The sequence below is a fragment of the Podarcis raffonei genome, chromosome 18 (assembly GCF_027172205.1).
Source record: "Podarcis raffonei isolate rPodRaf1 chromosome 18, rPodRaf1.pri, whole genome shotgun sequence".
NCBI lineage: Eukaryota > Metazoa > Chordata > Lepidosauria > Squamata > Lacertidae > Podarcis > Podarcis raffonei.
Genome location: NC_070619.1, coordinates 3,618,767 through 3,646,613, shown reverse-complemented (window position 1 = coordinate 3,646,613; position 27,847 = coordinate 3,618,767). Strand labels below are relative to the sequence as shown.

At 43.3% G+C, this 27,847-nt stretch overlaps 2 protein-coding genes across 13 annotated transcripts in view; one reads left to right on the top strand and one right to left on the bottom strand.

Moving 5' to 3' along the window:
* LOC128405521 (vomeronasal type-2 receptor 26-like) overlaps positions 1 to 19,925 on the bottom strand; it is a 43,340-nt gene extending 23,415 nt beyond the window's left edge. The window contains exons 1-4 of one of the 11 annotated variants that reach the window (XM_053372251.1): positions 19,807 to 19,910; positions 6,215 to 6,438; positions 4,019 to 4,199; positions 2,393 to 2,515 (exon numbers count right to left, since the gene is read on the bottom strand). In XM_053372251.1, coding sequence (XP_053228226.1) covers positions 2,393 to 2,515; positions 4,019 to 4,051 — 156 coding nt within the window. In that variant the 5' untranslated portion in view covers positions 4,052 to 4,199; positions 6,215 to 6,438; positions 19,807 to 19,910. Of the gene's footprint in view, positions 1 to 2,392; positions 2,516 to 4,018; positions 4,200 to 6,214; positions 6,439 to 7,560; positions 7,765 to 7,811; positions 8,326 to 15,365; positions 15,488 to 17,382; positions 17,489 to 19,806 lie in introns of those variants that run through there. The other 10 variants (XM_053372247.1, XM_053372257.1, XM_053372249.1 and 7 more) reach the window with 10 other exon arrangements.
* LOC128405520 (vomeronasal type-2 receptor 26-like) lies at positions 104 to 21,304 on the top strand. Of its 2 annotated transcripts, none has more exons than XM_053372246.1 (6): positions 104 to 1,122; positions 2,748 to 3,039; positions 16,690 to 17,499; positions 18,597 to 18,824; positions 19,827 to 19,953; positions 20,212 to 21,304. In XM_053372246.1, exons 1-6 carry the CDS (start codon positions 893 to 895, stop codon positions 21,108 to 21,110), a joined length of 2,586 nt encoding a protein of 861 aa, XP_053228221.1. In that variant the 5' UTR covers positions 104 to 892; the 3' UTR covers positions 21,111 to 21,304. The 2 variants fall into 2 exon arrangements, with proteins under 2 accessions (XP_053228221.1, XP_053228220.1); XM_053372245.1 differs by lacking the exons at positions 104 to 1,122; positions 2,748 to 3,039 and adding exons at positions 12,463 to 14,108; positions 16,102 to 16,393.
* The last annotated feature ends 6,543 nt before the right edge of the window (positions 21,305 to 27,847 follow it).

The following is a 27,847-nucleotide window of genomic DNA, read 5'->3' as shown; positions in this document are numbered from 1 at the left end:
GTCCCCTCTTTTCCTGCTGGGACCTTCTCCGGCATCGCTTGGGAGTCCTTCCTCCACTCCTGGCTGCGATGGCAGTTCCCTGACAATATATAATCAAAATAAAAAGAACAAGCCAATAATACCCCCCCCCAAACTCCCACATTTTAAAAGGGCTTAGGATGTCTGGGATACAAGGCTGGGACTCCTTCATCTGGCTGTTGTCCATCCCTGACTCTCCCCCCTCTTCTTAAAAACCTCCAATGAATCATAGAATGGGAGACTTGGAAAGGGACCCCAAGGTCCTCTAGTCCAACCCTCTGCAACGCAGGAATCTCAGCTGAAGAAACCCAACAGATGGCCATCCAAACTCTGCTTCAAAACCTCCAAGGAAGGAGAGTTCATGGTCGGATCCAGCTCCTTCTTTGGTCCTTGGGAGCAAAGTTCAGGCCAAACTTCCAACTTCCAAACACACCCCTTGACTTCTGTCCAACATGTTTTTCTCCAGTTCTGCACCTGCCGCTTGAGCCATTCAAGACTCCAGAAAGTTATTGTGCTGAAACTTATTCCACTTAGAATAGTCGAAATTATAGTGATCTCATCTTCTAAAAGCTCAGGAGATGTTTCTGGAAATTGCATGAGCCTCGGAAAGCAACAACAGCATGGCAATATTAATTGTGCTGTGTCTGGGAAAGAGAAAGTTGGTGCAGAGAATATTTCCTGTGTTGGAGACAGACTGAGTCAAGATGCAGAGCTGGCGAAAGAGGGGTGTGCCTGCCTTGTGCTTCCTAGCTCTGAAGGTAGAGTTGAAAACCACCTAGACTGGCAAAGCCCAGGCAGTTTGGTCTTGCAAGAGTCTTTGGGTTCTTCTGCTTTGCCTCCTTGGTAGGTAAGAGGAGGAGGAGGCACAGCCAGAATGAGATCCCTGCTCCTTCTGTTGTTGCTGCTTCTGCTGCTCATGATGCCCTTTGGAGTCTGCGGGAACCACAAGGCGAAATGCCCCTTGAATCTGGTCAGGGATGAAACGGATGCTCGCAATTACTACCGGCCTGGACACTTTCTCATCAGTGGGATCATCTCTCCAAAACGCCTAATTGAGACAACTCCATACAACTTTACTCAGACACCCTTCGCCAGGAATGAAGTGTATGTAAAATCATACGCGAATGGGTTTCATGGTCTTCCAGTCCTTGTAATGGTTCCTGTTTATCAAGGAAAGAGTGCCTTTCTCAGGGTTGGGGAGCCAAGAGCTGTCCTCATGCCCTGAGGCTGGGGGTGATGGAAGCTGGGGGGTCCAGGACAAGCCTCTCCTATTTCCTTCTTCCCTCTGTCTTCCTAAGTAAAACAATCCTGTTCCTATGCGTCTGTGCTGCTTTTAGTAGAATGCAAGGATGCCAGTGAATCTGGTCAGGGTTCAAAAGGATGCACTGAATTTCCCCACCTGCAGGATGCCATGAAACTCAGGCAATTTCCAAGGCTCAAGGGTTTCATTCAATATTATTACATTTGGACAATTCATAAACTGTCATTAAGGAATGCTACAGTTTTGCAAATGGAATTTTAAGAGCCTCTTGGTGACCTTTGGTAGCTGAAGAGCAGGAAAGATGTGCTTTAATTGAAAGGATAAATAAAATAATATGTCAGGGGAGTTCCTTGTAAATGGACTTAGATCTCTAAAATGTGAAAAGGAATTATTCCTTTTTTGACCACACACAACTGGCCTCATTTCAAAGTATTGAGGTGTTTGAAGTTTCTTCCTAAACCAGAGGGTGGCATGAAACTCAAGCAATTTCCAAACTGCTAAGATTCTTTTATGTTTATTCTATTGGCATCATTTGTGAACAACCTTATCACAGTTCTCTTTACACAATGCAACGGGAGACCTACAGCCCATCTTGGAGAAATCCGTCTCAGATACATTAAAGGTTTCCTCCTCCAATCCCAGCACTTTCACCTTTCTTTCATTTTTTTAAAAAAAATTAGAAGCGTTTTAAGAAACTCCTGAAAATGGTTGGATATTTATGGGTGAAGAGCAGGAATGCTATGCTTCAAATAAAATGATTATGTAAAATAATACAGTACAGGGGGTGTCCTCATTGGTGGAGTCACTTATCCAAAATATGGGCAAAATTATAGATTTTACCACACACTCAAACCTGAAAGCCACCAGGCCTCATTTGTAACTAAAAGGGGACTGAGGTATTTGGTGCTTCTCCTCTTTCAATCAAATGGCCTCTTATCTACCTATAGTCTAGCCTCTTGGAAAAGCCAAAGACCACTGCAGCAAAAGCAGCCTTTGCAGCAACTTCCCAGTATATCACACATTTTGAGGGGCGCCTTCATTTCTTACTCACAGAACCACTATATAATAGAATCATAGAGTTGTAGAGATGGAAGGAACCCGGAGGAATCACACCTGAAGCATCCATGACACATGGTCACCTTCGGAGGGAGTCTGTTCCAATGTTGAACAGCTCTGTGTGCTGTTTGCATCAAAGCTCCTGTCATGGAGCAGAGGTCTCCAAATTTTTGTTCTATGCTAGACAGGAAAAGGTTTGATATTAATGCAAAAGGATGGGTGGGTGGGTGGGTGGGTGGGTGAGTGAATGAATGAATGAATGAATGAATGGATGAATGAATGAATGAATGAATGAATGAATGAATAAATAAATAAATAAAATATACTAATATTTGTGGATCATATAATGTTTCCTTCCTCTCATTAATATGAATATCAGTTTCACTCTTTTTAAAGGATTCATTTATTGCAGGGAGTCAACTAGGTTCTTCTGGCACATGTTGTCTTTCCTGTTCACCATCCAAGAGATCAACCAGGATCTCAGTCTCTTATCCAACATCACCCTGGGCTACAACATCTATGAGAACTATTTAGATGCAAAGATGACTTCGGACGCCACGCTAGAGCTGCTTGCAGGCAGTGGATGCAATATTCCCAATTATCACTGTGGAAAACAGAATCCCCTGCTGGCTGTTCTTGAAAGAGGCAATACTGTCATCTCAAAAGTGATTTCAGCCTTGTCAGGCATCTACAAAATCCCACAGGTAAGTAGTGAGAGAGCATGGAAGCACAGAGAATTTCAACTGCGTAAAATTCTACTTTCTCTTTGGAGGGGTCAAGTAGGGATATTTTTAAAAATGGGAAAATCCTGAGCTATGGATCCTACATCCCTTTTTCAAAGCTGAGCCTTCACCAACTTGTCACCTCCAGATGTTTCCGACTAAAACTCCCATCAGCCAGCAGAGATTTAGATATCAGTCATTTCATATAATTAAATATCTGTTATGCTGAAAGTAAAATAAATTGCTGATCTCTTGCTTCCCTTGTTAGATCAGTCATGGCTTCACTGCCCAGGTTCTCGAAGGTAAAACCCTGTTCCCTTTTCTCTACCGGATGACTCCCAAAGAGGAAAGTCAGTACCAGGGGATTGTTGAATTGCTCCTGTATTTTGGATGGACGTGGATTGGCCTCTGCACTCCAAACAATGACAGTGGAGAAAGATTTGTGAGCGCTGTGAAACCTCTGATGCTCAGCAAAGGGATCTGCATTGCTTTATCAAAAAGAGTACCAGAAAGTTATTTTGATGAATTTATAACACGTGGGGAACCTTTTTTCCTATGGAGACAAGTTGGGGTATTTGTTTCCTATATAACCCATGCACTGGATATCATACCACTCATGGTGATACACAAAGAATATGAGAAGGAAATAGGGGCGAAAGTCTGGATCACAACAGCTTCGCAAGAAATCAGATTCAGCTTTTACATCCCTACAAATTACTTCCAGCACCTCCATGGTTCTCTGTCCTTTGCAATTCAGACTGGAATAAGGAGCAGCAAAGGTGACAACTATAAATCGCAGTCGGAAATTCTTTGGGGAGTGGTGTGGGATGGAGTGTTTCAGTGTTCATATTCAAAGCATCTGTTGTCTGTGAAAGGCCGGATAAGATGCACACAGAAACTGGAGATGGTGTCCCAAAGGGTTTGTGAGACAATGCTGTCTCAAGACAGCTATGGCACTTACATCCATGTTCAGGCTGTGGCTCAGGCCTTGCATGCTTCGCTTTCATCGAGATCCCAGAGGAGGCTGATGGTGGAGGAAGGAGAGCAATGGGGACCCCAAAGGCTACAGCCGTGGCAGGTATTTCCTTCCCCTTTTTGCAACCTGCAGTCCACACAGATGCTGATCTTGACTGGGGATAGATCTGTAAAATATCATAGTTACTATTAGTAATAGTTATGGCAGCATACACTCCAACATTTCTCTGATGAAAATAGGGATGTCTCATCCCATAACGATCATTTTACTATTTATACCCAGTGCTTTCTTCAGGGGGAACTCTCTGGAACTCAGTTCTAGCACCTCTCAACTGGGTGCCATTTTGACCTTCGGAGAGTCTGTAGTAATAATATTAGTATTATTTGTGTTTATATATCAACTTTCATCTGAAGATCACAGGGTGGTTTACAGAATAAAAATACAAAATGAGAATAGAAAAAGCAAACGAAAGAAACAAAACAAGCAAACCAAAAGCACATTAAAATGCCCAGAGATGATTTAATCCACCCAAATCCTGGTTACAGAATAACTTTCTCGCCTGGCACCTAAAGATTTGTCACACAGGTGTCCAGGAAGCCTCCCTGGGAGAGCATGCCCCAAGCGAGGAGCCACCACAGAAAAGTCCTGTTGTCGTGCTGCCACTCTCCAGATATCTCTATTTTTTATATATATTTTTAATTTAAGTTTTTCTTCATTTCTCTCCAAGCTCCTGTATAGTTATTCTTAAAAATATTTATGTTTGTAGCTGTTATCCATACTCCTAAATATTAAACTTTCTTCTCAATCATCAGTTCCGTTACTTGTTGTCTTTTTTATATTGCTCTGTCACATTTTCCACCAATACTTTTGTTCTACCTTTATTTAGTTTAAAACCTGCTACTTCTCCAAACTTGTGCATCTGTTCAAGACCCTTGGTTGGCTAGCCATGGGGTCTCCTACAGTTACCACATAGTCATCTGCAAATGCCTTGAGTTTATATGCTTTGTAACCTACTGTTGGGACGCGGGTGGCGCTGTGGGTTAAACCAGAGAGCTTAGGACTTGCCGACCAAAGGTCGGTGGTTCGAATCCCCGCGACGGGGTGAGCTCCCGTTGCTCGGTCCCTGCTCCTGCCAACCTAGCAGTTCAAAAGCACGTCAAAGTGCAAGTAGATAAATAGGTACCACTCCGGGGGGAAGGTAAACGGCGTTTCCATATGCTGCTCTGGTTCACCAGAAGCGGCTTAGTCATGCTGGCCACATGACCCGGAAGCTGTACACCGGCTCCCTCGGCCAGTAAAGCGAGATGAGCACCACAACCCCAGAGTTGGCCACGACTGGACCTAATGGTCAGGGGTCCCTTTACCTTTACCTTTAACCTACTGTTATCCCTTTTATTTCTTCATCTGATCTTATACTTCTGACCAGGGTCTCTAAAACTAAAATAATAATGGTGACTGGGGATATCCCTGTCTTGTCCCTTTCATTATTTTGAATTTTTCTGTTATTACGTTGTTTACTATCATCATAGCCTGTTAGTCAGAATAAATTGAGTCAATTCCTCTAAGTACAGTGGTACCTCGGGTTACAGACACTTCAGGTTACAGACTCTGGCAACCCAGAAATAGTACCTCGGGTTAAGAACTTTGCTTCAGGATGAGAACAGAAATCATGCGGTGGCAGCGGAAGGCCCCATTGGCTAAAGTGGTACCTCAGGTTAAGAACAGTGTCAGGTTAAGAACGGACCTCAAGAACGAATTAAGTTCTTAACCTGAGGTACCACTGTAATGACTCTCTGAAATTCATCATTTCTATAGTCTTCTTCGTAGAAGTCCATGAAACATGGTCAAAGGCCTTCTCTGCGTCTATAAAAATCAACACTGCTTGTTTATCATTTCTAACCTCCAGATCTTCTATTATATAAATTATATTCCCTATATTATCCTTCATCTGGCGGCCTGGTAAAAAACCAGCCTGGTCCTGATGAATTAAATCCATTAATAGCACTTTGCCAATAGGTCTGCAAACAGTTTATAGTCATTATTTAATAGAGAAATCAGTCTATAATTTTTGACTGATAATAGATCTTTTTTCAGAATCAGCATAATGTAAGTATCTTAAATCTTTTAGTGGTTGTGCCAAATAATCTTGCAATTTCTTATAGTACTTTGCTGATAGCCCACCTGGCCCTGGTGTTTTTCCCATTTTGGCTTGATTAATTGCCTGTTGTAGCTTCCCAGTTTCTTAATGCTGGTGCTTTCCCCTGCCATTCCAGCTTCACCCTTTCTTGAGAGAAATCCGGTGTCTGAATACTTCCAGGGGCAGACTGTGCTTGGATGAGAACTGGGAGCTGCCAGCGGACTTCGATATTATGAACTGGGCGATCTATCCCAATAAGTCTCGTGCCCTTGTGAAAATTGGGAATATAAGGAGAGAGACGTCTGCTGGCATAAAGTTCACCATTAACCCAGAAGCCATTGAGTGGAACAAGAAATTCAACAAGGTAGGGGGAATAATTGGGGGAGGGGGGCTAGGAGATCCTGATTGTGCTGTTCCTTGAACAACCACTGCAGAATGACCATGTCAGGTTGACTGTCCAGTAACAGCTGGAACCACCACTCCTTCTTTCTACAGCAGCTGAGATAGGAGGAATTTGAGATGCTCAAATAAAGGATATTGACATTTCATACATGCAGAAGGATGAAAAGTAATTTATTTTACAAATGATAATTACTGATTTATTGTATATTTTTTTAAATTTGTGAGTAAGCTCACTTGTATTAAATTTGTCTTAATTTGTGGTTGATGGGGTGAAATTTGGAAAATCAATTAAAGCAATTTGGCAAACCCCCCCCCCAAAAAACCCCCAACTCTCCTTTCAGTTGGGCATTGAACAGCAAAGCGCTTTCTCTCTCTCTCTCTGACACACACAAACACAAACACGAGAATGAACCGTGTGAGAGATTATTCGAATCCTGAAATTTGGGGGAATCACATATCAGACCCATTGTCATTTGCTTTGAAGTTTTTTTAAGAAGGGAAACAGGTAAATGGAGAAGAGGAAACAGAGTTCTGTGGCTCAAACCTCAGCTGTACTGAACTAAATTTAAAGCACAAGATATTCTGGTCACCCCAATGGTCAGTGGGGGGTTGAAAGGACTCTGATGAGGGGTCAAAGGCTGCATTCCAGAGATCATGTTCTGCAGCTAAAGAGAACTGACCGCATTAAGGGAATGGGGAGATGGCAGGCAACTGGGGTTCTTGGTTGCTGGAAACGGCAACTGGGATCTCTCAGGATTCCCTGCCAGACAGAACCCTCCCTAACCTCTATGTGATTGATGTAGAGCTGTGATGATTTCCTGAATGGTTCATTGGGGGCCACAACTGCGAATCTTTGTGTAGATCACGGTTTCCCAAACTTGGGTCCCCAGCTGTCTTTGGACTACAGCTCCCATCATCCTGAGCTGGCAAGACCGGTTGTCAGGGATCACCACCATGCTATAGAGATTGCGTTGAGTGAATTACATACCCACAAATACTCCTAACTGTTCCTCTTTGTTGCACCTTCTTGTCTTTCTGCTTAGACTGTACCTCGTTCCAGGTGTACAGAAATATGTCGACCTGGATATGCCAAAGTGATTCTAGAAGGAAAGCCCGTTTGCTGCTATGCTTGTGCTCAGTGTGCAGAAGGGACCTTCTCTGCTCAGGAAGGTGGGTGACTCCAAGGGGAAAAAATTCCTGGAGAGAGTAAACACAGGGTAGAAATTCAGTCTCACACACTTTTTGTGAGAATTCTGCAGACATTGTGGAATGGGGATCCTTCCTCGACTTCCTTAGTATTAATCACCGTTATTACATCCAGGAAGTGAGTTGATAGGGATGACCATAAGGAAGAAATATCTGGGGTGCAAACTGGGCAGCTGTGAGAGGAATGCCCGCAAAGCATTCCTTTTTTATTTTTTAAACCAAGCCACACAAAAAGGAAATGTTGTTGACACTTATCAAAAATAATGGATAGACTATGAAAAGGAGCAAAATAATTAACAGCAAAAGCACACTAAAAAATAAACAATACTTCATGTGAAAATTATTACAATATAATCTATGGACCGTTTTGATCTCACTGCTATGAACATTGCATGGAAGCAATGTCTGCATTTTAAAGGTTCAAAGAGGAATAGGCAGCATCCAAACAATGCAGTTAACAGAAGTGGAGTGGTCACTGCCTCTCAGTTTATCCTAGATCACAACGTCAATAGAGCACAGATCATTAGGGATGTAAGTGATGCTACAGCCACTCTTTTTCTCTTCCCCAGATGCAGAACATTGCACCAAATGCTCAGAATATCACCATTCAAACAAGGACAGAGATCAATGTGTCCCCAAGATTATCATCTTCCTGGCTTATGAAGAATATTTGGGAATGGTGTTAGCTTCCGTTGCCCTCTTCTTGGCCTTAACAGCAGGCATTGTGATGGTAATCTTCATTAAATACAAGGAAACTCCCATAGTCAAAGCCAACAACCGGGACCTCTCCTACATCCTGCTTGTCTCCCTCCTGCTTTCCTTTTTGTCCTCCTTCCTCTTCATCGGGCGCCCAAGGAAAGAGACCTGCCTTCTCCAACAAACGGCCTTCAGCATCATCTTCTCAGTTGCTGTTTCTTCTGTCTTGGCAAAGACCATCACGGTGGTGCTGGCCTTCCTGGCCACAAAGCCCGGGAACAGGGTGAGGAGATGGCTGGGCAAGAGTCTGGCCAACTCCATTGTCATCTCCTGTTCTGGGGGGCAAGTTCTCATCTGCACCATCTGGCTGGGCTCTTCTCCCCCATTCCCAGAGCCCGACATGCGCTCCCAGGTGGAAGAGATCATCCTGCAATGCAACGAAGGGTCTGTGGCCATGTTTTACGTTGCCCTCGGCTACCTGGGCTTCTTGGCTGCCACCTGCTTCACGGTGGCTTTCCTAGCCAGGAAGCTGCCTGGCTCCTTCAACGAAGCCAAGCTGATCACCTTCAGCATGCTGGTCTTCTGCAGTGTTTGGGTGTCTTTTGTGCCCACCTACCTGAGCACCAAGGGCAAGTACATGGTGGCCGTGCAGATCTTCTCTATGTTGGCCTCCAGTGCTGGGCTTCTGGGCTGCATCTTCCTTCCCAAGTGCTACATTATTGTCCTGAGGCCTGATCTGAACACAAAGGAGCACCTGAGAACAAGGAATTAACAGGCATCTGATTCTTAAAATATTCCATGTTCATGATGTCCAGAAGTGCATAAAGGAAACACAGCTACTCATCCATGCTGTTTATTCTCCATCTCTGAAAGAGAATGTGTTCATTCTTAGCCTAGGTTTTAGGAAGTCCTGTTCACATGAACAGTAAGTTGGGTGGAAATCTTTTGTATGCGGTATCATTTACAAGTGCACTTCATGTCATTTCGTTCTCCTAAGTTTTGTATATCAATAAACTGAGAAATTAATTTAAGTTATCTCCCGTAGTCTGTTGGTTTAATTTCTGTATTGTGTAAGCTGTGCTCCCTGTTCCAAAGAGTAGCAGCTGACCTTAGCCAAGCCTTGACTGAAAAGAGGTTTTATGTAGATGCTAAACAATGTGGGGGATAGGATTGAGCCCTGTGGAACCCCACATTCAAGGCTCCCGGAGCTGAAAAACATTCCCCAAGTAACACCGTCTGGAAATGACCATCCAAGTAGGACTGGAACCACCGCAAAGCGCTGCCACCCACCCCTAGTTCGGAGAGTCACTCTAGAAGGATACCATGGTCAATGGTACCGAAAGCCAGTGAGAAGTTGAGAAGAATTAACAGGGACATGTTTCTCTCTCTCAACAGAGGTCACCATAATGGACGACCAAAGCAGTTTCTGTGCCAAAACCAGGCCTAAACCCCACTTGAAATCCATTACCAGGGCAAGACACTGGTCCAGCACTTCCACGGCCTCACCTGTAGATGTGAAGGAGAAATAGAGCAGAGTGTTATCAGCATAATTCTGATAACATATTCCAAACCTCCGCATAACGCCACCCAGCGGTTTCATGTAGATGTTAAACAATGGGGGGGGAGAAGAAAAAGAAAAAGAAAAAGAAAAAGAAAAAGAAAAAGAAGGAGGAGGAGGGGGAGGAGGGAAGGAGAGAAGGAGAGAAGGAGAGAAGGAGAAGGAGAAGGAGAGAAGGAGAAGGAGAAAAGGAGAGAAGGAGAAAAGGAGAAAAGGAGAAAAGGAGAAGGAGAAGGAGAAAAGGAGAAGGAGAAAAGGAGAAGGAGAAGGAGAAAAGGAGAAGGAGAAAAGGAGAAGGAGAAAAGGAGAAGGAGAAAAGGAGAAGGAGAAGGAGAAGGAGAAGGAGAAGGAGAAAATTTTATTTATCCCACCCTCCCCAGCCGAAGCCGGGCTAAGAGCGGCTAAGAATAAAAGTAGCACAGCATTCTAAAATCAATTCATTCTAAAATCAATTCAAAATCAAATTAATGGCAACCATTGGGCTAGAGTTCTGTGGGGATTACCAAAGGAGGGGGTCCGACTGTGCTCTGGCGGAACAGCTCCGTCTTGCAGGCCCTGTGGAAAGATGTCAAGTCCCGCAGGGCCCTGGTCTCTTGTGACAGAGCGTTCCACCAGATTGGGGCCACAGCCGAAAAGGCCCTGGCTCTGGTTGAGGCCAGTCTAACCTTCCTGTGGCCCGGGATCTCCAAGATGTTTTTGTTTGAAGACCGTAAGCTCCTCCATGGGACATACCAGGAGAGGCAGCCCCATAGGTACGAGGGTCCTAGACCGTATAGGGCTTTAAAGGTTAAGCCAGCATCTTAAACCTGATCCTACATATTACTATTGAAGGGGCCATTAGAATATTGTTCTCTATATGATCCCAAATCCCTATGTGGTATTCTATTCTGCAAATCTATACAAAGGGGGCGCACCCTGACTTATCGCCCTGTAGCTTTGTTCTGCATATGCACTTCAAATAAAATCCTGTTAATAACCTGCAAGGGCGTTTTGCCGCTTTGTGTGAATCTGTGCTTCGGGGACCCAATAGCAGATGTGGTTGGTCCTTCACTATTATTCAACTACCAGACTTTTAGAAGACATCTGAAGGCAGCCCTATTTAGGGAAGCTTTTAATGTTGGATGTATTACAGTATTTTAATATTTTTTTGGAAGCCGCCCAGAGTGGCTGGGGAAGCCCAGCCAGATGGGCGGGGTATAAATAATAAATCATTATTATTATTATTATTATTATTATTATTATTATTATTATCCTGTACTCCACCGGGAGCCAGTGCCCTGTGGATAGGATTGAGCCCTGTAAACCCCACATTCAAGGTTCCTGGGCCTGAAAAACATTCCCCAACTAAGACCGTCTGGAAACGACGTCAGACCTAAACTGACGCGCAGCGTAAATGAATAATGCAGAGTTTTTAATTGACTTTACTGAGTTAAAATAAACTTCTTCCTAAACAACATGGTTCCAAACAGTCTGACTGAGATTCCATACTGCTCACAACTGAGGCAGACTGACTCTGACTGAAACCTTACAGAGAAGACAGAGAGAAAATGGCGGCCAAGTCCCATACCAGAACTTGACTAGGTCCAAATGACTGGACTCCCAGCCTGCTTGGCTGCTTCGGCTCTCAGGTGTCTTTGTCACAAAAACCCCACTTGAAATGGATCCAGAAAATCAGTTTCTTTCAAAAGCGCCTGGATCTGGTCCAGAACATTGCTCAGGAAAGGGAGATGAGAAACTGGCCTGCAGTTAATTAGGTTTTCTGAATGCAACCACAACAGCTAGGACTTTATACACACGGAAGTGGAAAGAAGGAGAATTCCCCACCAACGAGGAATGGCTTATGAAGCTGGTGGAATATGCTGAAATGGAGAAATTCCCTGCTAAACTAAGAGGACATAATGAAGAATTGTTCAAGGAAGAATGGAGACCATTGTTATATTATCTGTCATACTAACATCCATACCTGAAGTCAAAGGCAGGATTTGAAATATAAGCAGAGGATTACTGATATACGACTTCGGGGCTTAGATAACTTAAACATGTTTTTAAAAACAGCTGATAAAAAGGAGTAATAAAACAAACATCAAGAGGGGTGGGGAGTCACGAAGCAATTATGTATTTAGTTGTTTTTTTAAAAACTCTGTAGGTACACAAGTGTTTTGGGATATCTTTGGAGACTTAATAAAAAATATTTTTCAAAAAATAAATTTAATAAATATAGCATCCACCCAGATTCTTAGGAAGCTGATACAATTTCAGTCCATTTTGTTATTTTAACTTTTTTAATGTTTAATGTTTAACTTTTTTTAATGTTTGTAAACTTTTTTCTGAATGTCTTGCCTTATCTTAAAATAAAGTGCTTTAGGGGTTATTGGCCTAAACAAGCGCTGCATCGATTTTATGAAACAGATTAAATAAGTAAATAAATAAATAAGAATAAATAAATTGATAAAGAATAATAAAGCTGCTAAAATGCTAGCCTGGCTTCTGCACAGACAATTTGTTTATGAGTAGAGAAGTTTCTGCTCAAAGACGAGGAGCAAGTTGGCTCCATGTGCAACAGAAGCTCACCTTCCCCAGAACATGTCGAAGGGGAAGGGGCGTCTAAGGCCCAGGACAACCTTTCTCCCCTCAACCAACCCCAGAGAGCTTCCCTCTGTTGGAGAAGCCTTTCAAAGATGGGGTGGAAATTCACTTGAAGTGGCTTTGAAGCCACCAAGGCGCTACTTCCCTTCCGGGGGAGAACCAGAAGGGATTGGCAGGAATCAAGCAGCCCAGACCCACCCAAAGCAGCCGGAGGGTGGGCTTGAGAAAACCCTCCCCATCGCAGGCTCCACCAGTCTCTGTCTCTAGCAGCCTCCAGGAAACAAGATCTCACCATCATGTATCCCGTTCACAGTAATGAGGATGGCATTTCTCAGCATTCTCCATTGATTGATTTTTATTTATTCATATTTATTCCTTTATTTATTGATGTACTGAATCTATATATCGCCCTACCCCTGGAGGTCTCAAGGCGGTTCAAAATATAAAACCACAACATATATAATCAAAATAAAAACAACAAGCCAATAATGCCCCCCACCCCCACATTTTAAAAGGGCTTAGGATGCCTGGGATACAAGGCTGGGACGCCTTCATCTGGCTGTTGTCCATCCCTGACTCTCCCACCTCTTCTTAAAAACCTCCAATGAATCATAGAATGGGAGCCTTGGAAAGGGACACCAAGGTCCTCTAGTCCAACCCTCTGCAATGCAGGAATCTCAGCTAAAGAATCCCAACAGATGGCCATCCAAACTCTGCTTAAAAACCTCCAAAGAAGGAGTGTCCATGGTTGGATCCAGCTCCTTCTTTGGTGCTTGTGAGCAAAGTTCAGGCCAAACTTCCAACTCCCAAACACACCCCTTGACTTCTGTCCAACATGTTTTTCTCCAGCTCTGCACCTGCCACTTGAGCCATTCAAAACTCCAGAAAGTTATTGTGGTGAAACTTATTCCACTTAGAATAGTCGAAATTATAGTGATCTCATCTTCTAAAAGCTCAGGAGATATTTCTGGAAATTGCATGAGCCTCGGAAAGCAACAACAGCATGGCAATATTAATTGAAGTGTGACTGGGAAAGAAAAAGTTGGTGCAGATAATTTTTCCTGTGTTGGAGACAGACTGAGTCAAGATGCAGAGCTGGCGAAAGAGGGGTGTGCCTGCCTTGTGCTTCCTAGCTCCGAAGGTAGAGTTGAAAACCACCCAGATTGGGAAAGCCCAGGCAGTCTGGCCTTGCAAGAGTCTTTGGGTTCTTCTGCTTTGCCTCCTTGGCAGGTAAGAGGAGGAGGAGGCACAGCCAGAATGAGATCCCTGCTCCTTCTGTTGTTGTTGCTGCTTCTGCTGCTCATGATGCCCTTTGGAGTCTGCGGGAACCACAAGGCGAAATGCCCCTTGAATCTGGTCAGGGATGAAACGGATGCTCGCAATTACTACTGGCCTGGACACTTTCTCATCAGTGGGATCATATCTCCAAAACGCTTATATAAGGAAACTCCATACGTCTTTTCTCAGACACCCTTCGCCAGGACTGAGAGGTATATAAAATCATATGTGGGTGGGTTTCATGGTCCTCCAGTCCTTGTAATGGTTCCTATTTATCAAGGAAAGAGCGCCTTTCTCAGGGCTGGGGAGCCAAGGCTGTCCTCATGTTGCAGGTCTACCCTGCCCTGACCATTGGTCTTGCTGGCTGGGCTGATGGGAGCTGGGGAGTCCAGTAAAAGATTCCACCCAAACCTCTCCCATTTCCTTGTTCCCTGGGTCTTCTTTAGTGAAACACTCTCCTACCTATGGATGCACTGAGTTTCCCCACCTGCAGGATGCCATGAAACTCAGGCAATTCAACCTTTGAGCTCTGGAAATTGCCTGAGTTTCATGGCTTCCTGCAGGTGGGGAAATTCAGTGCAAACTTTTGAACCCTGACCAGATTCATTGGCATTCTTGCATTCTTCTATTATATCCTTATAATGATATAATATTATAAATGACCATCAACAAATTGTTGTTAAAGAATGCTATAGTTTTAAAAATGGATTTTTAAAATCCTACAGGTTAACGTTTGGTGGCTGGAGAGCAGGAAATATGTGCTTTAACTGAAATGATAAATAAAATAATATGAGTGAGGAGACTTCCTTGTTAGTGGAGTCTAAAATGTGAAAAGGAATCATTCCTTTTCTTCACACACACACAACTGGTCTCATTTCTAACGATTGCAATGGTTGACAAAGTAGGTACCTGTTTCCTAACCCAGAGGGTGGCATGAAACTCAAGCAATTTCCAAGCAACTGAGATTAATAATTTTATGTTTATTCTGTTTGGATCACAGTTCTCTTTATACAACACAACAGGACACCTACATCTCAGAATGAAAAAATCTCTCTTGAAAATAGGTGGATTTTTATGGGAGAAGAGCAGGAATGATATGCTTCAAATAAAATGATTATATAAAATAATACAGACCAGGGGGTGTCCTCATTGGTGGAGTCACTGATCCAAAATATGGACAAATTATAAATTTTACCACACACTCAAACCTGAAAGCCACCAGGCCTCATTTCTAAGTAAAAGGGGACTGAGGTATTTGGTGCTTCCCCTCCTTCAATAAAATTGTCTCTTATCTACCTATAGTCTAGCCCATTGGAAGAAGTCAAAGACCAATGCAGGAAAAGCAGGCTTTGCAGCAACTTCCCAGTATAGCACACATTTTGAGGGGCGCCTTCATGTCTTACTCATAGAACCACAGTAGAATAGAATCATAGAGTTGTAGAGATGGAAGGAACCTGGAGGAATCTCACCCGAAGCATCCATGACACATGGTCACCTTGGAGGGAGTCTGTTCCACTGTTGAACAGCTCTGTGTGCTGTTTGCATCAAAGCTCCGGTCATGGAGCAGAGATTTCCAAATTTTTGTTCTATGCTAGACAGGAAAGGTTTGATATTAATGTAAAATGATAAATAAATATTAATCTTTGTGGATCATATAATGTTTCCTCCCTCCCATTAATATGAATATCAGTTTCACTCTTTTTAAATAATTCATTTATTGCAGGAGGGCAATTAGGTTGTACTGGTACATGTTGTCTTTCCTGTTCACCATCCAAGAGATCAACCAGGATCTCAGGCTCTTAGACCATGACACATGGTCACTTTCGGAGGGAGTCTGTTCCACTGTTGAACAGCTCTGTGTGCTGTTTGCATCAAAGCTCCGGTCATGGAGTAGAGATCTGCAAATTTGTATTCTATAGGTAAAGGTAAAGGGACCCCTGACCATTAGGTCCAGTCATGGCCGACTCTGGGGTTGCGGCGTTCATCTCGCTTTATTGGCCGAGGGAGCCGGCGTACAGCTTCCGGGTCATGTGGCCAGCATGTCTTTATTCTATTTATTTTTATTCTATACTAGACTGTAAATGGTTTGATATTAATGCAATAGGATTAATCAATAAATACTAATCTTTTTGGATCATATAATGTCCCCCCCCCCCATCATATGAATATCAGTTTCACTCTTTTTAAAGGATTCATTTGTTGCAGGGAGTCACCTAGGCTCTATTCGTACATGTTGTCTTTCCCGCTCACCATCCAAGAGATCAACCAGGATCTCAGGCTCTTACCCAACATCACCCTGGGCTACAACCTCTATGAGAACTATTTAGATGCAAGGATGACTTCGGACGCCATGCTAGAGCTGCTTGCAGGCAGTGGATGCAATATTCCCAATTATCACTGTGGAGAACAGAATCCCCTGCTGGCTGTTCTTGAAAGAAGCAACACTTTCATCTCAAGAGTGATTTCAGCCTTGTCAGACATCTACAAAATCCCTCAGGTAAGTATTGGGAGAGCATGGAGGGAAAGAGAATTTCAACTGCGTAAAATTCTATTTTCTCTTTGGAGGGGTCAAGTGGGGATATTTTTAAAAATGGGAAGATCCTGAGCTATAGATCCAAAATCCCATTTTCAAAACTGAGCCTTCACCAACTTGACACCTCCAGATGTTTCAGACTAAAACTCCCATCAGCCTCAGCCAGCAGAGATTTAGATAGGTATCAGTCATTTCATATGTTTAAATACCCGTTATGATGAAAGTAAAATAAATTGCTGATCTTTTGCTTCCCTTGCTAGATCAGTTATGGCTTCACTGCCCAGGTTCTCGAAGGTAAAACCCTGTTCCCTTTTGTCTACCGGATGACTCCCAAAGAGGAAAGTCAGTACCAGGGGATTGTTGAATTGCTCCTGCATTTTGGATGGACGTGGATTGGCCTCTTCACTCCAGACAATGACAGTGGAGAAAGATTTGTGAGCGCTGTGAAACCTCTGATGCTCAGCAAAGGGATCTGCATTGCTTTATCAAAAAGAGTACCAGAAAATGATCCAAATCAATTTATCAGGCCTGGGGAACCTTTTTTCCTATGGAGACAAGTTGGGGTATTTTTTTACTATGTAACCAATGCAATGGGCATCGTTCTACTCCTGGCAATAAACATAGTATATGAGAAGGAAATAGGGGCAAAAGTCTGGATCACAACAGCTTTGCGAGAAATCGGAACTGGCTATTACATCCCTCCAAATGGCTTCCAGTACCTCCATGGTTCTCTGTCCTTTGCAATTCAGACCGGAATAAGGAGCAGCAAAGGTGACAACTATAATTCACCGTCCAATCTTGTGGATTCTTTGGATGAAGCGTTTCAGTGTTCATATTCAAAGCATTTGTTGTCTGTGAAAGGCAGGATAAGATGCAAAGAGGAGGAGAAACTGGAGCCATTATCCCAATGGGAGCCTGAGAGAGTCCTGTTTGTAGACAGCTATGGCACTTACATCAATGTTCACACTGTGGCTCAGGCCTTGCATGCTTCACTTTCATCGAGATCCCAGAGGAGGCTGATGGTGGAGGAAGGAGAGCAATGGGGACCCCAAAGGCTACAGCCGTGGCAGGTATTTCCTTCCCCTTTTTTGCAAACTGCAGTCCACACAGATGCTGATCTTGACTGTGGATAAACCTGCAAAATATCATAGTTTCTATCAGTACATAACACTATTAGTATTAGCAATAGTAGCATACCGCCCAACATTGGTATTCAACTCTGTTGAAAATAGAGACGGCCCATTCCATAATGATAATGTTACTGCTTATAAAGGTAAAGGGACCCCTGACCGTTCGGTCCAGTCGTGGCCAACTCTGGGGTTGCAACGCTCATCTCGCTGTATTGGCCGAGGGAGCCGGCGTACAGCTTCCGGGTCATGTGGCCAGCATGACTAAGCCGCTTCTACCGAACCAGAGCAGCGCACGGAAACGCCATTTACCTTCCCGCCAGAGCGGTACCTATTTATCTACTTGCACCTTTGACGTGCTTTCGAACTGCTAGGTTGGCAGGAGCAGGGACCGAGCAACGGGAGCTCACCCCGTCACAGGGATTCGAACCGCCAACCTTCTGATCACCAAGTCCTAGGCTCTGTGGTTTAACCCACAGCGCCACCTGCGTCCTTTACTGCCTATACCCAGGGCTTTTTTTCAGAGGGGAACTCACTGGAACTCAGTTTTGACACCTTTCAGGTGGGTGCCATTGCCATTCTCAGAGGGAGGTGTTCATGGTGAGTTCCGGCACCTTCTTTTCTAGAAAAATAGCACTGTTTATACATCTTCTTCAGTTGCCTCCTCACTCTGGGCAGCTCCCTAAATAAAGAAATTCATACTAAAATATTAAACATTTAAAAATTCCCGATATAGGATTGGACAGCTTGTGGGTTGGATAATTCCACATCCGCCAACATTTCTGAAATGAAAATAGGGACATTCTAAGGAAAAGTGGGAAATTCCAGGATCAAGTGAAAAACTGTCTCTAATTCAGGGAAGTCCCTGGAAAACTGGGACACTTGTAGGGTCTGTAGTAATAGAAATGGCTGAATAGGAATTCCAGTCTACATGAGATACACGCAGGCCCCAAATCAGAAGAGGTTGAAGTGAGTAGGACTGAGATATCCATCTTGGCTTCCAGGTTTCTCAGTGCTGGTGCTTTCCCCTGTCATTCCAGCTTCACCCTTTCTTAAGAGAAATCCGGTGTCTGAATACTTCCAGAGGCAGGCTGTGCTTGGATGAGAACTGGGAGCTGCCAGGAGACTTCGATATTTTGAACTGGGTGATGTCTCCCAATAAGTCTCATGTCGCTGTGAAAATTGGGAATATAAGGAGAGAGACGTCTGCTAGCATAAAGTTCACCATTAACCCAGAAGCTATTGAGTGGCCCAAGAAATTCAACAAGGTAAGGGGAATCACAGAGAGGGGAGGCTAGGAGATCCTGAATATATTTTTCCTTGAACAACTGCTGCAAAATGACTATATCAGGTTGATCAATGATGTCTTGACCGTCCAATAACAGCTGCAACCGCCACTCCTTCTTTCCACAGCAGCTGAGATAGGAGGGGGATTTGGGGTGCTCAAAGAAAGGATATAGCCAAGAGGTCCTTAGAAAAGACACTATCTATTTCCGAACCAGACTGAGAATTTAAGAATTCTGGACAGAATCTTTAACCGAATGGACTACGTAGATAAGAAGAAAAGGGAAAACACCTAGTAAAAGTGAACTACTGGGTTTTCATACAAGCAGAAGGATGGAAAGCAATTTATTTTTGAAATGATAATTACTGATTTATTGTGGATTTTTTAAATTTGTGGAGTATGCTCACTTGTAGATGTTGCAAATTTTAAACTATTGTACGTGCAGGAATTAAGAAGTGCACAACTGTTGGTGAAGGATGAGAAGTTAAAAAAAAACAAACCCCATTGTAATATAAGGTTAATGTTAAGGAATGGCATATGAACTAGAAATAACTAGGAAATTCATCAGCGATAAGAGGAAGCCTTGCATGCCTCAAGAACAGAGTGAGGGAAACCAATACTTGGAAAAGTCATATTAAATTTGTCTTCATTAGTGATTAAGAGATTATTCGAATCCTGAACTTTGGGGAAATCACATTTCAGACTCCCTTGCCATTTTCTTTGAAGATTTATTAAGCAGGGAAGCAGGTAAACGGAGAAGAGGAATCAGAGTTCTGTGGCGCAAACCTCAGTTGTCCTGAACGAATTATGAAGAACAAGATATTCTGGTCACCCCAATGGTCAGTGGGGGGTTGAAAGGACCCTGATGAGGGGGTCAAAGGCTGCATTCCAGAGATCCGTTTGAATTCACTCTATGAGTGAATTACACACTCACAAATACTCCTAACTCTTCCTCTTTGTGGCACCTTCTTGTCTTCCTGGTTAGGCCGTACCTCGTTCCAGGTGTACAGAAAGATGTCGACCTGGCTATGCCAAGGTGGTTCTAGAAGGAGAGCCCATTTGCTGCTATGCTTGTGCTCGGTGTGCGGAAGGGACCTTCTCCGCCCAGGAAGGTGGGTGACTCCAAGGGAGAAAGTAATCCACAGGGCAGTAATCCAGTCTCACACACTTTTTGTGAGAATTCTGCAGACATTGTGGAATGTGGCTCCTTCCTCAACTTCTTTAGGATTAATCACCTTCATTACATCCTGGAAGAGAGTTGAAAGGAATGATCATAAGGAAGAAATCTCTAGGATTTCTTCAAATCGTAATCAAGTTCAGATCATTAGGGATGTAAGTGATGCTGCAGCGACTCTTTTTCTCTTCCCCAGATGCAGAACATTGCACCAAATGCCCAGAAGATCAACATTCAAACAAGGACAGAGATCAATGTGTCCCCAAGATTGTCATCTTCCTGACTTATGGAGAATATCTGGGAATTGTTTTAGCTTCCATTGCCCTCTTCTTGTCCTTAACAGCAAGCATTGTGTTGGGAATCTTCATTAAATACAAGGAAACTCCCATAGTCAAAGCCAACAACCGGGACCTCTCCTACATCCTGCTTGTCTCCCTCCTGCTTTCCTTTTTGTCCTCCTTCCTCTTCATCGGGCGCCCAAGGAAAGAGACCTGCCTTCTCCGACAAACGGTCTTCAGCATCATCTTCTCAGTTGCTGTTTCTTCTGTCTTGGCAAAGACCATCACGGTGGTGCTGGCCTTCCTGGCCACAAAGCCCGGGAACAGGGTGAGGAGATGGCTGGGCAAGAGTCTGGCCAACTCCATTGTCATCTCCTGTTCTGGGGGGCAAGTTCTCATCTGCACCATCTGGCTGGGCTCTTCTCCCCCATTCCCAGAGCCCGACATGCACTCCCAGGTGGAAGAGATCATCCTGCAATGCAACGAAGGGTCTGTGGCCATGTTTTACGTTGCCCTCAGCTACATGGGCTTCTTGGCTGCCACCTGCTTCACGGTGGCTTTCCTAGCCAGGAAGCTGCCTGGCTCCTTCAACGAAGCCAAGCTGATCACCTTCAGCATGCTGGTCTTCTGCAGTGTTTGGGTCTCTTTTGTGCCCACCTACCTGAGCACCAAGGGCAAGTACATGGTAGCCGTGCAGATCTTCTCTATGTTGGCCTCCAGTGCTGGGCTTCTGGGCTGCATCTTCCTTCCCAAGTGCTACATTATTGTGCTGAGGCCTGATCTGAACTCAAAGGAGCACCTGACAACAAAATCTTAAGATTTCTGGTCTTTAGAGAAGTCTTTACCAGCCATTTTGCATACAGCATGAAGGCTGAAAATGAATTTAAAGTAGCAGCAACATCCACAAAACCTCTGGGCTTGATTTTCAGCCGGTATCCCATGGGATACCTGATCAAATGTGTTGGTCTTTATGCCGGTATTTTATTTTCAGAATAACCAGGACTCTGTTTTTGCACCACATAGACAACGCACCACAGGAAAAAGCAAGGGGTGAGAAGGTGAAAAATGGCTTTGTCATGTATAATGAGATAAGAATCCAATGTCTTTGTTCACACCAGGTCTCTCCATGGTTTTAAGTTTGGTAATGAGTTGCAATTCAGCAGCTTCTCTTTCCAGTCTATTTCTGAAATTCCTTTGTAGTAAAACAGCTACTTTGAGATCTTGTATAGAATGTCCTGGGAGATTGAAGTGTTCTCCTACTGGTTTCTCTGTCTTGTGATTCTTGATGTCCGATTTATGTCCGTTTATTCTTTGGCGTAAGGTTTGGCCTGTTTGTCCAATATAGAGAGCTGAAGGACACTGTTGGCATTTGATGGCATATACAATGTTAGACGATGAGCAATTAAATAGTCCCGAGATGGTATGTGTGATGTTGTTGGGGCCAGTAATGGTGTTGTCCGGGTGTATGTGGCAGCAAAGTTGGCATCTGGCATTTCCTGTAAGACCTATTGCAGTCGTTAAGAGTCGTCAACAGGCTCATCACAGCTATCTGCCAATCACCCATTCCCACCACCCTTCTGAGTAATACCCCTCCCCACCTTCTCACTATATAGAAGGATCTGGCAACTTCTGTTTCAGTGTATCTGAAGAAGTGTGCATGCACACGAAAGCTCATACCAAGAACTAACTTAGTTGGTCTTTAAGGTGCTACTGGAAGGAAAAAAAATTCTTGCTTTGACATGCCGTTGTATTTGATGTGATTTAAGATTGTGACTGCTGAAGGTTTGGTATTTAGCTGGAAGCTTACTGAATTATTTGTCTTATTGAATTCAATGGGACTTGCTCCCAAGGATAGATGATGATAGATATAGATAGATAGATAGATAGATGTGTAGTTGCCTCATAACATGTTTACCCTGATTATTCTCAAGTGCAACACATATAAAGCAAGTCAAAAACACAAGTAGAAAACCATCAGTTGAGCCCTGAGTCCAAACACATCACAAAAGAATAAACAAATTACTTATTACTTTGACTTGCTATGGATTGAAAGGTAAAACAGAAAAACAGGAGCAGAAATCTCTAGCCCCAAAGCATCCCTATAGTGCAATCTTAAGGGTCAAGAGACTTTTCCCCTGATGCATAAGAACAAGGGAATTGAGCCGAGTTACAACTTGCAATACATTTCTTTGTTTTTAGCATGGCAAATTGAAAGACACCTCCAGGGAGCAAACATTACTGTAATTGCTGTGGCTTTGAAAGCTGGAAAAGTAAATAATTATATTCCTGTAAACGTTGAGTGAATCTCAGCAGGAGGAGAAACACGTTTGCAATGCTCTCCGTTTGTCTGCTGAGCTCAGGGATTTAGATTTAGTTCAGGTTCTGGTCTAGGGCTTGTGAGAAGCTGAACTCCTAAATCCAAAATGGAGGCTGGACTCCAATGGCGGTCTACCCAGAGCGGTGCCTGAGGACCAGGCAGAGTTTCATAAGGCGGGTGGGGAACTCGGTTATAACAGGGCAGAGTCATAGAATCATAGAGATGGAAGGGACACTGAGGGTCATCTAGTCCAACCCCCTGCAATGCAGGAACCTCAGCATGTGGTCCCCCATCCAATTTGAAATCACACCAGACCCTGCTTAGCTTTGCAAACGTGTGAGCAGTTTTATTGCTGCATCACCAGTGGCGGACTGGCCAGGGTGTCAGCTTGCCCAATGGCCAGTTGGCCCCCTTAAGCATTAGAAAATATTATCTATTTGCCCAGTCATCTAGTGAATTCAACCAATTGCTCTTAATGTAGTCGACTGCATGGAATATGGTTTTGAACTACGGTACCTGTTAATGTGTAAAATGTTCATTTACTAGCAAACTATTTAAAAATATCCACCATTTATTTAATATTAATTTTAAAAAATAAATTATAACCACCTGTATTTAATAGAATAATAATAATAATAATAATAATAATAATAATAATAATAATAATAATAATAATTTATTTATACCCCGCCCTCCACGGCCGAGACCGGGCTTAGGGCGGCTAACACCAAATACATAATACATTAAAAACACAACATCAAATGATTAGTTTAAAATACAATTCAAATCACATTTAAAATCAAAATAAAATTAAGTGGGAACCCACGAATCATAACCATAAGGAAAAAATTTTTTTTGTTTTGACTATGGCAGACCAACACGGCTACCTATCTGTAACCATAACCATAAGGATAAGGAATTAAAAGTTCACCAGGCCCGGCCACCCATGCTGGTCCCATAGATAGAAAGAGCCAAGGAGGTCACTTATATACGGGGTCCCGTAGAAAGAAGGGGGTCAGATGTACAATATATGCACACTGTGATTACTTTAAAAAAAATTCATTCATTTCGCACAAATTTTAATTGTACCTTTTCCCACTTATGTGTTTTTTGAAATTTTCCATTTATTTCTTATAAAAATTAAATGGTAGCCTCGTAGTTGTGTGTGGGCCCCTTTTAACTCCTGACAAGCAATATTTTTAGACCCAGCCTAACATTGTGCATCAATAGGAGGGCAGTCATAGAATCCTAGAATGGGAGAATTGGAAGGGACCTCAAGGGTCATCCAGCCCAACCCCGGTGTTATTGGCACACCGTTCTAGGCACTTGGGCTAATTCCTCTCTTGAAAAGGAATAGCCAGGAAGAAGGATGAACCATTGCAGCAGGCTTTGTTCCTACTGCATGGCTCAGTGCCGGCTCTCTCATGAGGCAAGGCAAGGCGACTGCTTCGGGCGGCAGGATCCATAGGGGCAACAGAAGATCTCTATCCCCTGCTGCCTTGTTTCTGATGTAGAATTTTCCCCACATATTTTGTGGTGTGCCTCAGGCGCCAAAATGTCTTGGGCTGGAACAGGAGGGCAGAAAATGGCTGCTGGCAGGAGTGTGGCAAGGAATTGTGGGAAACTGCTAACTGGTCAGCGATTCATATACATGAACAAGACTGGACATCCCACTGGGGCAACTCAGGCAGACAAGCAGCATAGAAATAATAAAATTATTATTAAAACTGTTATTATTAGCCAGAATAAGGAGGCGGATTTGGTGGGAGGCAGAAACCTACCGAGTCACTTATTTATTTGGTGGATGTGCAATGATGGAAGATCCACTAACCCGGGTAACTGCCTGTTCCAGTAAATACGTATAGGGAAGCTTTTTAATTATGTTTTTATATATGTTGGAAGCCGCCCAAAGTACAGTGGTGCCTCGCAAGACGAAATTAATTCGTTCCGCAAGTTTTTTCTTCTTGCGAGTTTTTCGTCTTGCGAAGCACGGTTTCCCATAGGAATGCATTGAAAATCAATTAATGTGTTTCTATGGAGACCGCCTTCAGACCAGGTCCGGGGACAGTCTGTCCCCGGACCTCTTCTGAAGGCTGGCGGGGGGAGAAGGACTTTTCTCCCCACCGCCAGCCTTCAGAACAGCCTTCTGAATGTTGGCGGTGGGGAGGAAAGCCCTCCTCCCACCGCAAGCCTTCAGGACAGGTCCGGGAACAGAGGAGAAGGCGCGCTGCGCTTCCCCGCTGTCCCCGGAGATTTCCCTATGGGCTTTCGTCTTGCGAAGCAAGCCCATAGGGAAATTCGTCTTGCGAAGCCGCTAAAAATCGGAAAACCCTTTCGTCTTGCGGGTTTTTCGTTTAGCGAGGCATTCTTCTTGCGGGGCACCACTGTACCTGGGGCAACCCAGTCAGATGGGAGCGGTACAAATAAATAAAATAACAACAACAATCACCAGCATCATTATTTTATTATTAAGGATTGCGGCCTGAAGATCCATAGTTTGGAATTGGGGTTCGAGGCGAGTGGCGAATGGAGATGTGTGTGTGGTTTCGGTTTGCAAATCAGGATAATTTGACATTTGAACTTTGTTTGTTGTTTTATTATTCGCGCAAACGTGCTGAAGTTTGCAGGGATGTGACGGAGGAAAAAGCACCTGAAATTAAACTGGTCTCTCAGACCACCCAGAAATACTTTTTTTAAAAAAAGCGGGGACCAATTAGCTAAACTTCATTTTTTTTATAAGATATTTATTAAGATTTTTTATAATATCACAATAAAAGAAAAAAGAAAAAACAGAACAACAGAAATACAGAGTAACAAAACTTTTTAAAAAAGAAAAACACAGATACATTTTCAATTACTTATTTTCTTTTAACTTGTTTCCCGGACCTCCTCATACCTCCCTTTTTTGTATTCCACCCCAAATTGTTAGTTCAGCAAATCCTTACCATTATATTATTACCTATTTATAATCCTTTTTTTTTCATATCTCTTAAAGCATTACAGCTGGAAACCACTTAATTTCAATCCAACATCATTCTAACACTCATTAATTTTACAATATTTCTGTAGATAATCTTTAAATTTCTTCCAATCTTCTTCCACCGACTCTTCTCCCTGGTCTCGGATTCTGCCAGTCATTTCTGCCAATCCCATATAGTCCATCACCTTCATCTGCCATTCTTCCAAAGTGGGTAGTTCTTGTGTCTTCCAATACTTTGCAGTAAGTATTCTTGCTGCTGTTGTAGCATACATAAAAAACGTTCTGTCCTTCTTTGGCACCAATTGGCCGACAATGCCCAGAAGGAAGGCCTCTGGTTTCTTCAGAAAAGTATATTTAAATACCTTTTTCATTTCGTTATAGATCATTTCCCAGAAAGCCTTAATTCTTGGGCACGTCCACCAAAGGTGAAAGAATGTACCTTTAGTTTCTTTACATTTCCAACATTTATTGTCAGGCAAATGATATATTTTTGCAAGCTTGACTGGGGTCATGTACCACCTGCATATCATTTTCATAATATTCTCTCTTACAATTAGCTAAACTTCATAAGGTGTCCTAAGATTGCAACCAAAAGTGCATTGAAGGTTGCAGCCTTGCAATGCAATCCCTATGCGTGACTACTCAGAAATAAGACCCATTTGGGTCCAGCTGCAACATGCAGGATTGCAGTCTGTTAGTATTGCCAATGCTGGGGGCTGCTTTCCATTACTGAGCCCCAAACCTTCCTTGCTTTCGCCCTGTTTTCTTTTTCCTGTGGTCTCGGGTTTGCCATTAAAAAAAACAACAAAAAAAAACGAGACTTTTGAAAATCATAATAAACCAATGTGGTTTTTGTAGCCGAATCCGCCATCTTTGTGGTGTGATAGGAATTTTATGGTCTCAGATATATGGCAATATTCATAACCGCACGTACATAGATCAGCAGAGGAAGGCCAACCTGGAACCATTTTGATTCCTAAACTGAGCAAATGTTTTCTCTGCAAGGTCAAACTGGAAAAGCCTCCCCATTGTCTTTTCCTTCACAAATCCTGTCTTAAGGGTATGTGTTATGTACTGAGTTGAATAGGATCCAAACTGCAGCAGTCTGATTGGTCCTAGAACAATAGGATCCAAAAGGCAGCAGTCTGATTGGTCCTAGAACAATAGGATTCAGAATGCAGCAGTCTGATTGGTCCTAGAACAATGCAGCAGTATGATTGGTTGGCAGGAACCACCCAATCATGCTCCAGATAGAAGTGAATCCACAACCTGATTGGCTTACAGTAGAATTCCGGAATTAGCCAATCATGTGCAGCCCATTGTGTAAATAATGTATATAAAGCAGATGCTTTGAGGGGGACATTCATTCATTCCTCCTCACCACTATGAGCTGAATAAAGAGCATGAAATCACTTTGCGACTCTGAGTATATTTCAGTATGTCTGTGTTTGAATAAGTATTTATCACTACAAAAGACTGGCCAGGCTCCCCAAGATATCCAATCAAGGAAACTGCCAGACGGGAGATAAACAAGGAGAGGAGAAAAACAACATTCAAATTTCTGTTTTAAGACCGCCTTTTTTGTGATGTACGCATGATGTATCTGAGGGGTGGTCTTAGGTTACACCCCTTCTGTAATGTATGCATGATGTTTCTGGGGGTGCTCTTGATCTACAGGATGGGAGTTTCAAAAGTCTTTATAAAGCTTTGCACACCATTTTTCTGGGTCCTCCTCCTTCTCCTGCATGTGAAGGGGGCACCCTGTTGCAACAGATCAATAAAGATCAAGCTTACTAGCTGCTTTGCTTCTCAATATTCTCTGGTTGGCCTCTGTTATTTTCTCCTACCAATAGGGAACCTATGGAAGGACTCTATATGGGCTCTTGGGTACCCCATAAGGGAAAAAAAGGGCAATTTTTTTTATTTACAACAAGCTTCCCCCCCCCCAAAAAAAGTTTATAAGTTTTCTCTTATAACACACAGACAAAACCACAAAAGAAAAACATTACATTTAACACAACATAAAAACTTACACAAAGCTTCTTAGGCCCCAAAACAGCTGGTACAGCCGTTTCCAAGGCGACGGGTCGGCCATCATGGCAAAGGGCAGCGTGAAGCCGATTGCTGCCATGTTTGCTTCGGGCGAGGTCCCGCGGCCATCTTGGATTCACCCATAGAGCTAAGAAAAGCCTATAGAGGGTGAGAGCAGGCGCCATCTCGGAACAGGTCACGCTTTCACGTTAAGGAGCCAGCGGCC

Excerpts from the sequence above, each read along its gene's own strand:
- LOC128405520 (XM_053372245.1), top strand. The coding sequence starts at position 13,876 with ATGAGATCCCTGCTCCTTCTGTTGTTGTTGCTGCTTCTGCTGCTCATG. Across the intron at positions 17,500-18,596 it reads AAAGGCTACAGCCGTGGCAG|CTTCACCCTTTCTTAAGAGA; the intron begins GTATTTCCTTCC and ends CTGTCATTCCAG. Across the intron at positions 18,825-19,826 it reads GGCCCAAGAAATTCAACAAG|GCCGTACCTCGTTCCAGGTG; the intron begins GTAAGGGGAATC and ends CTTCCTGGTTAG.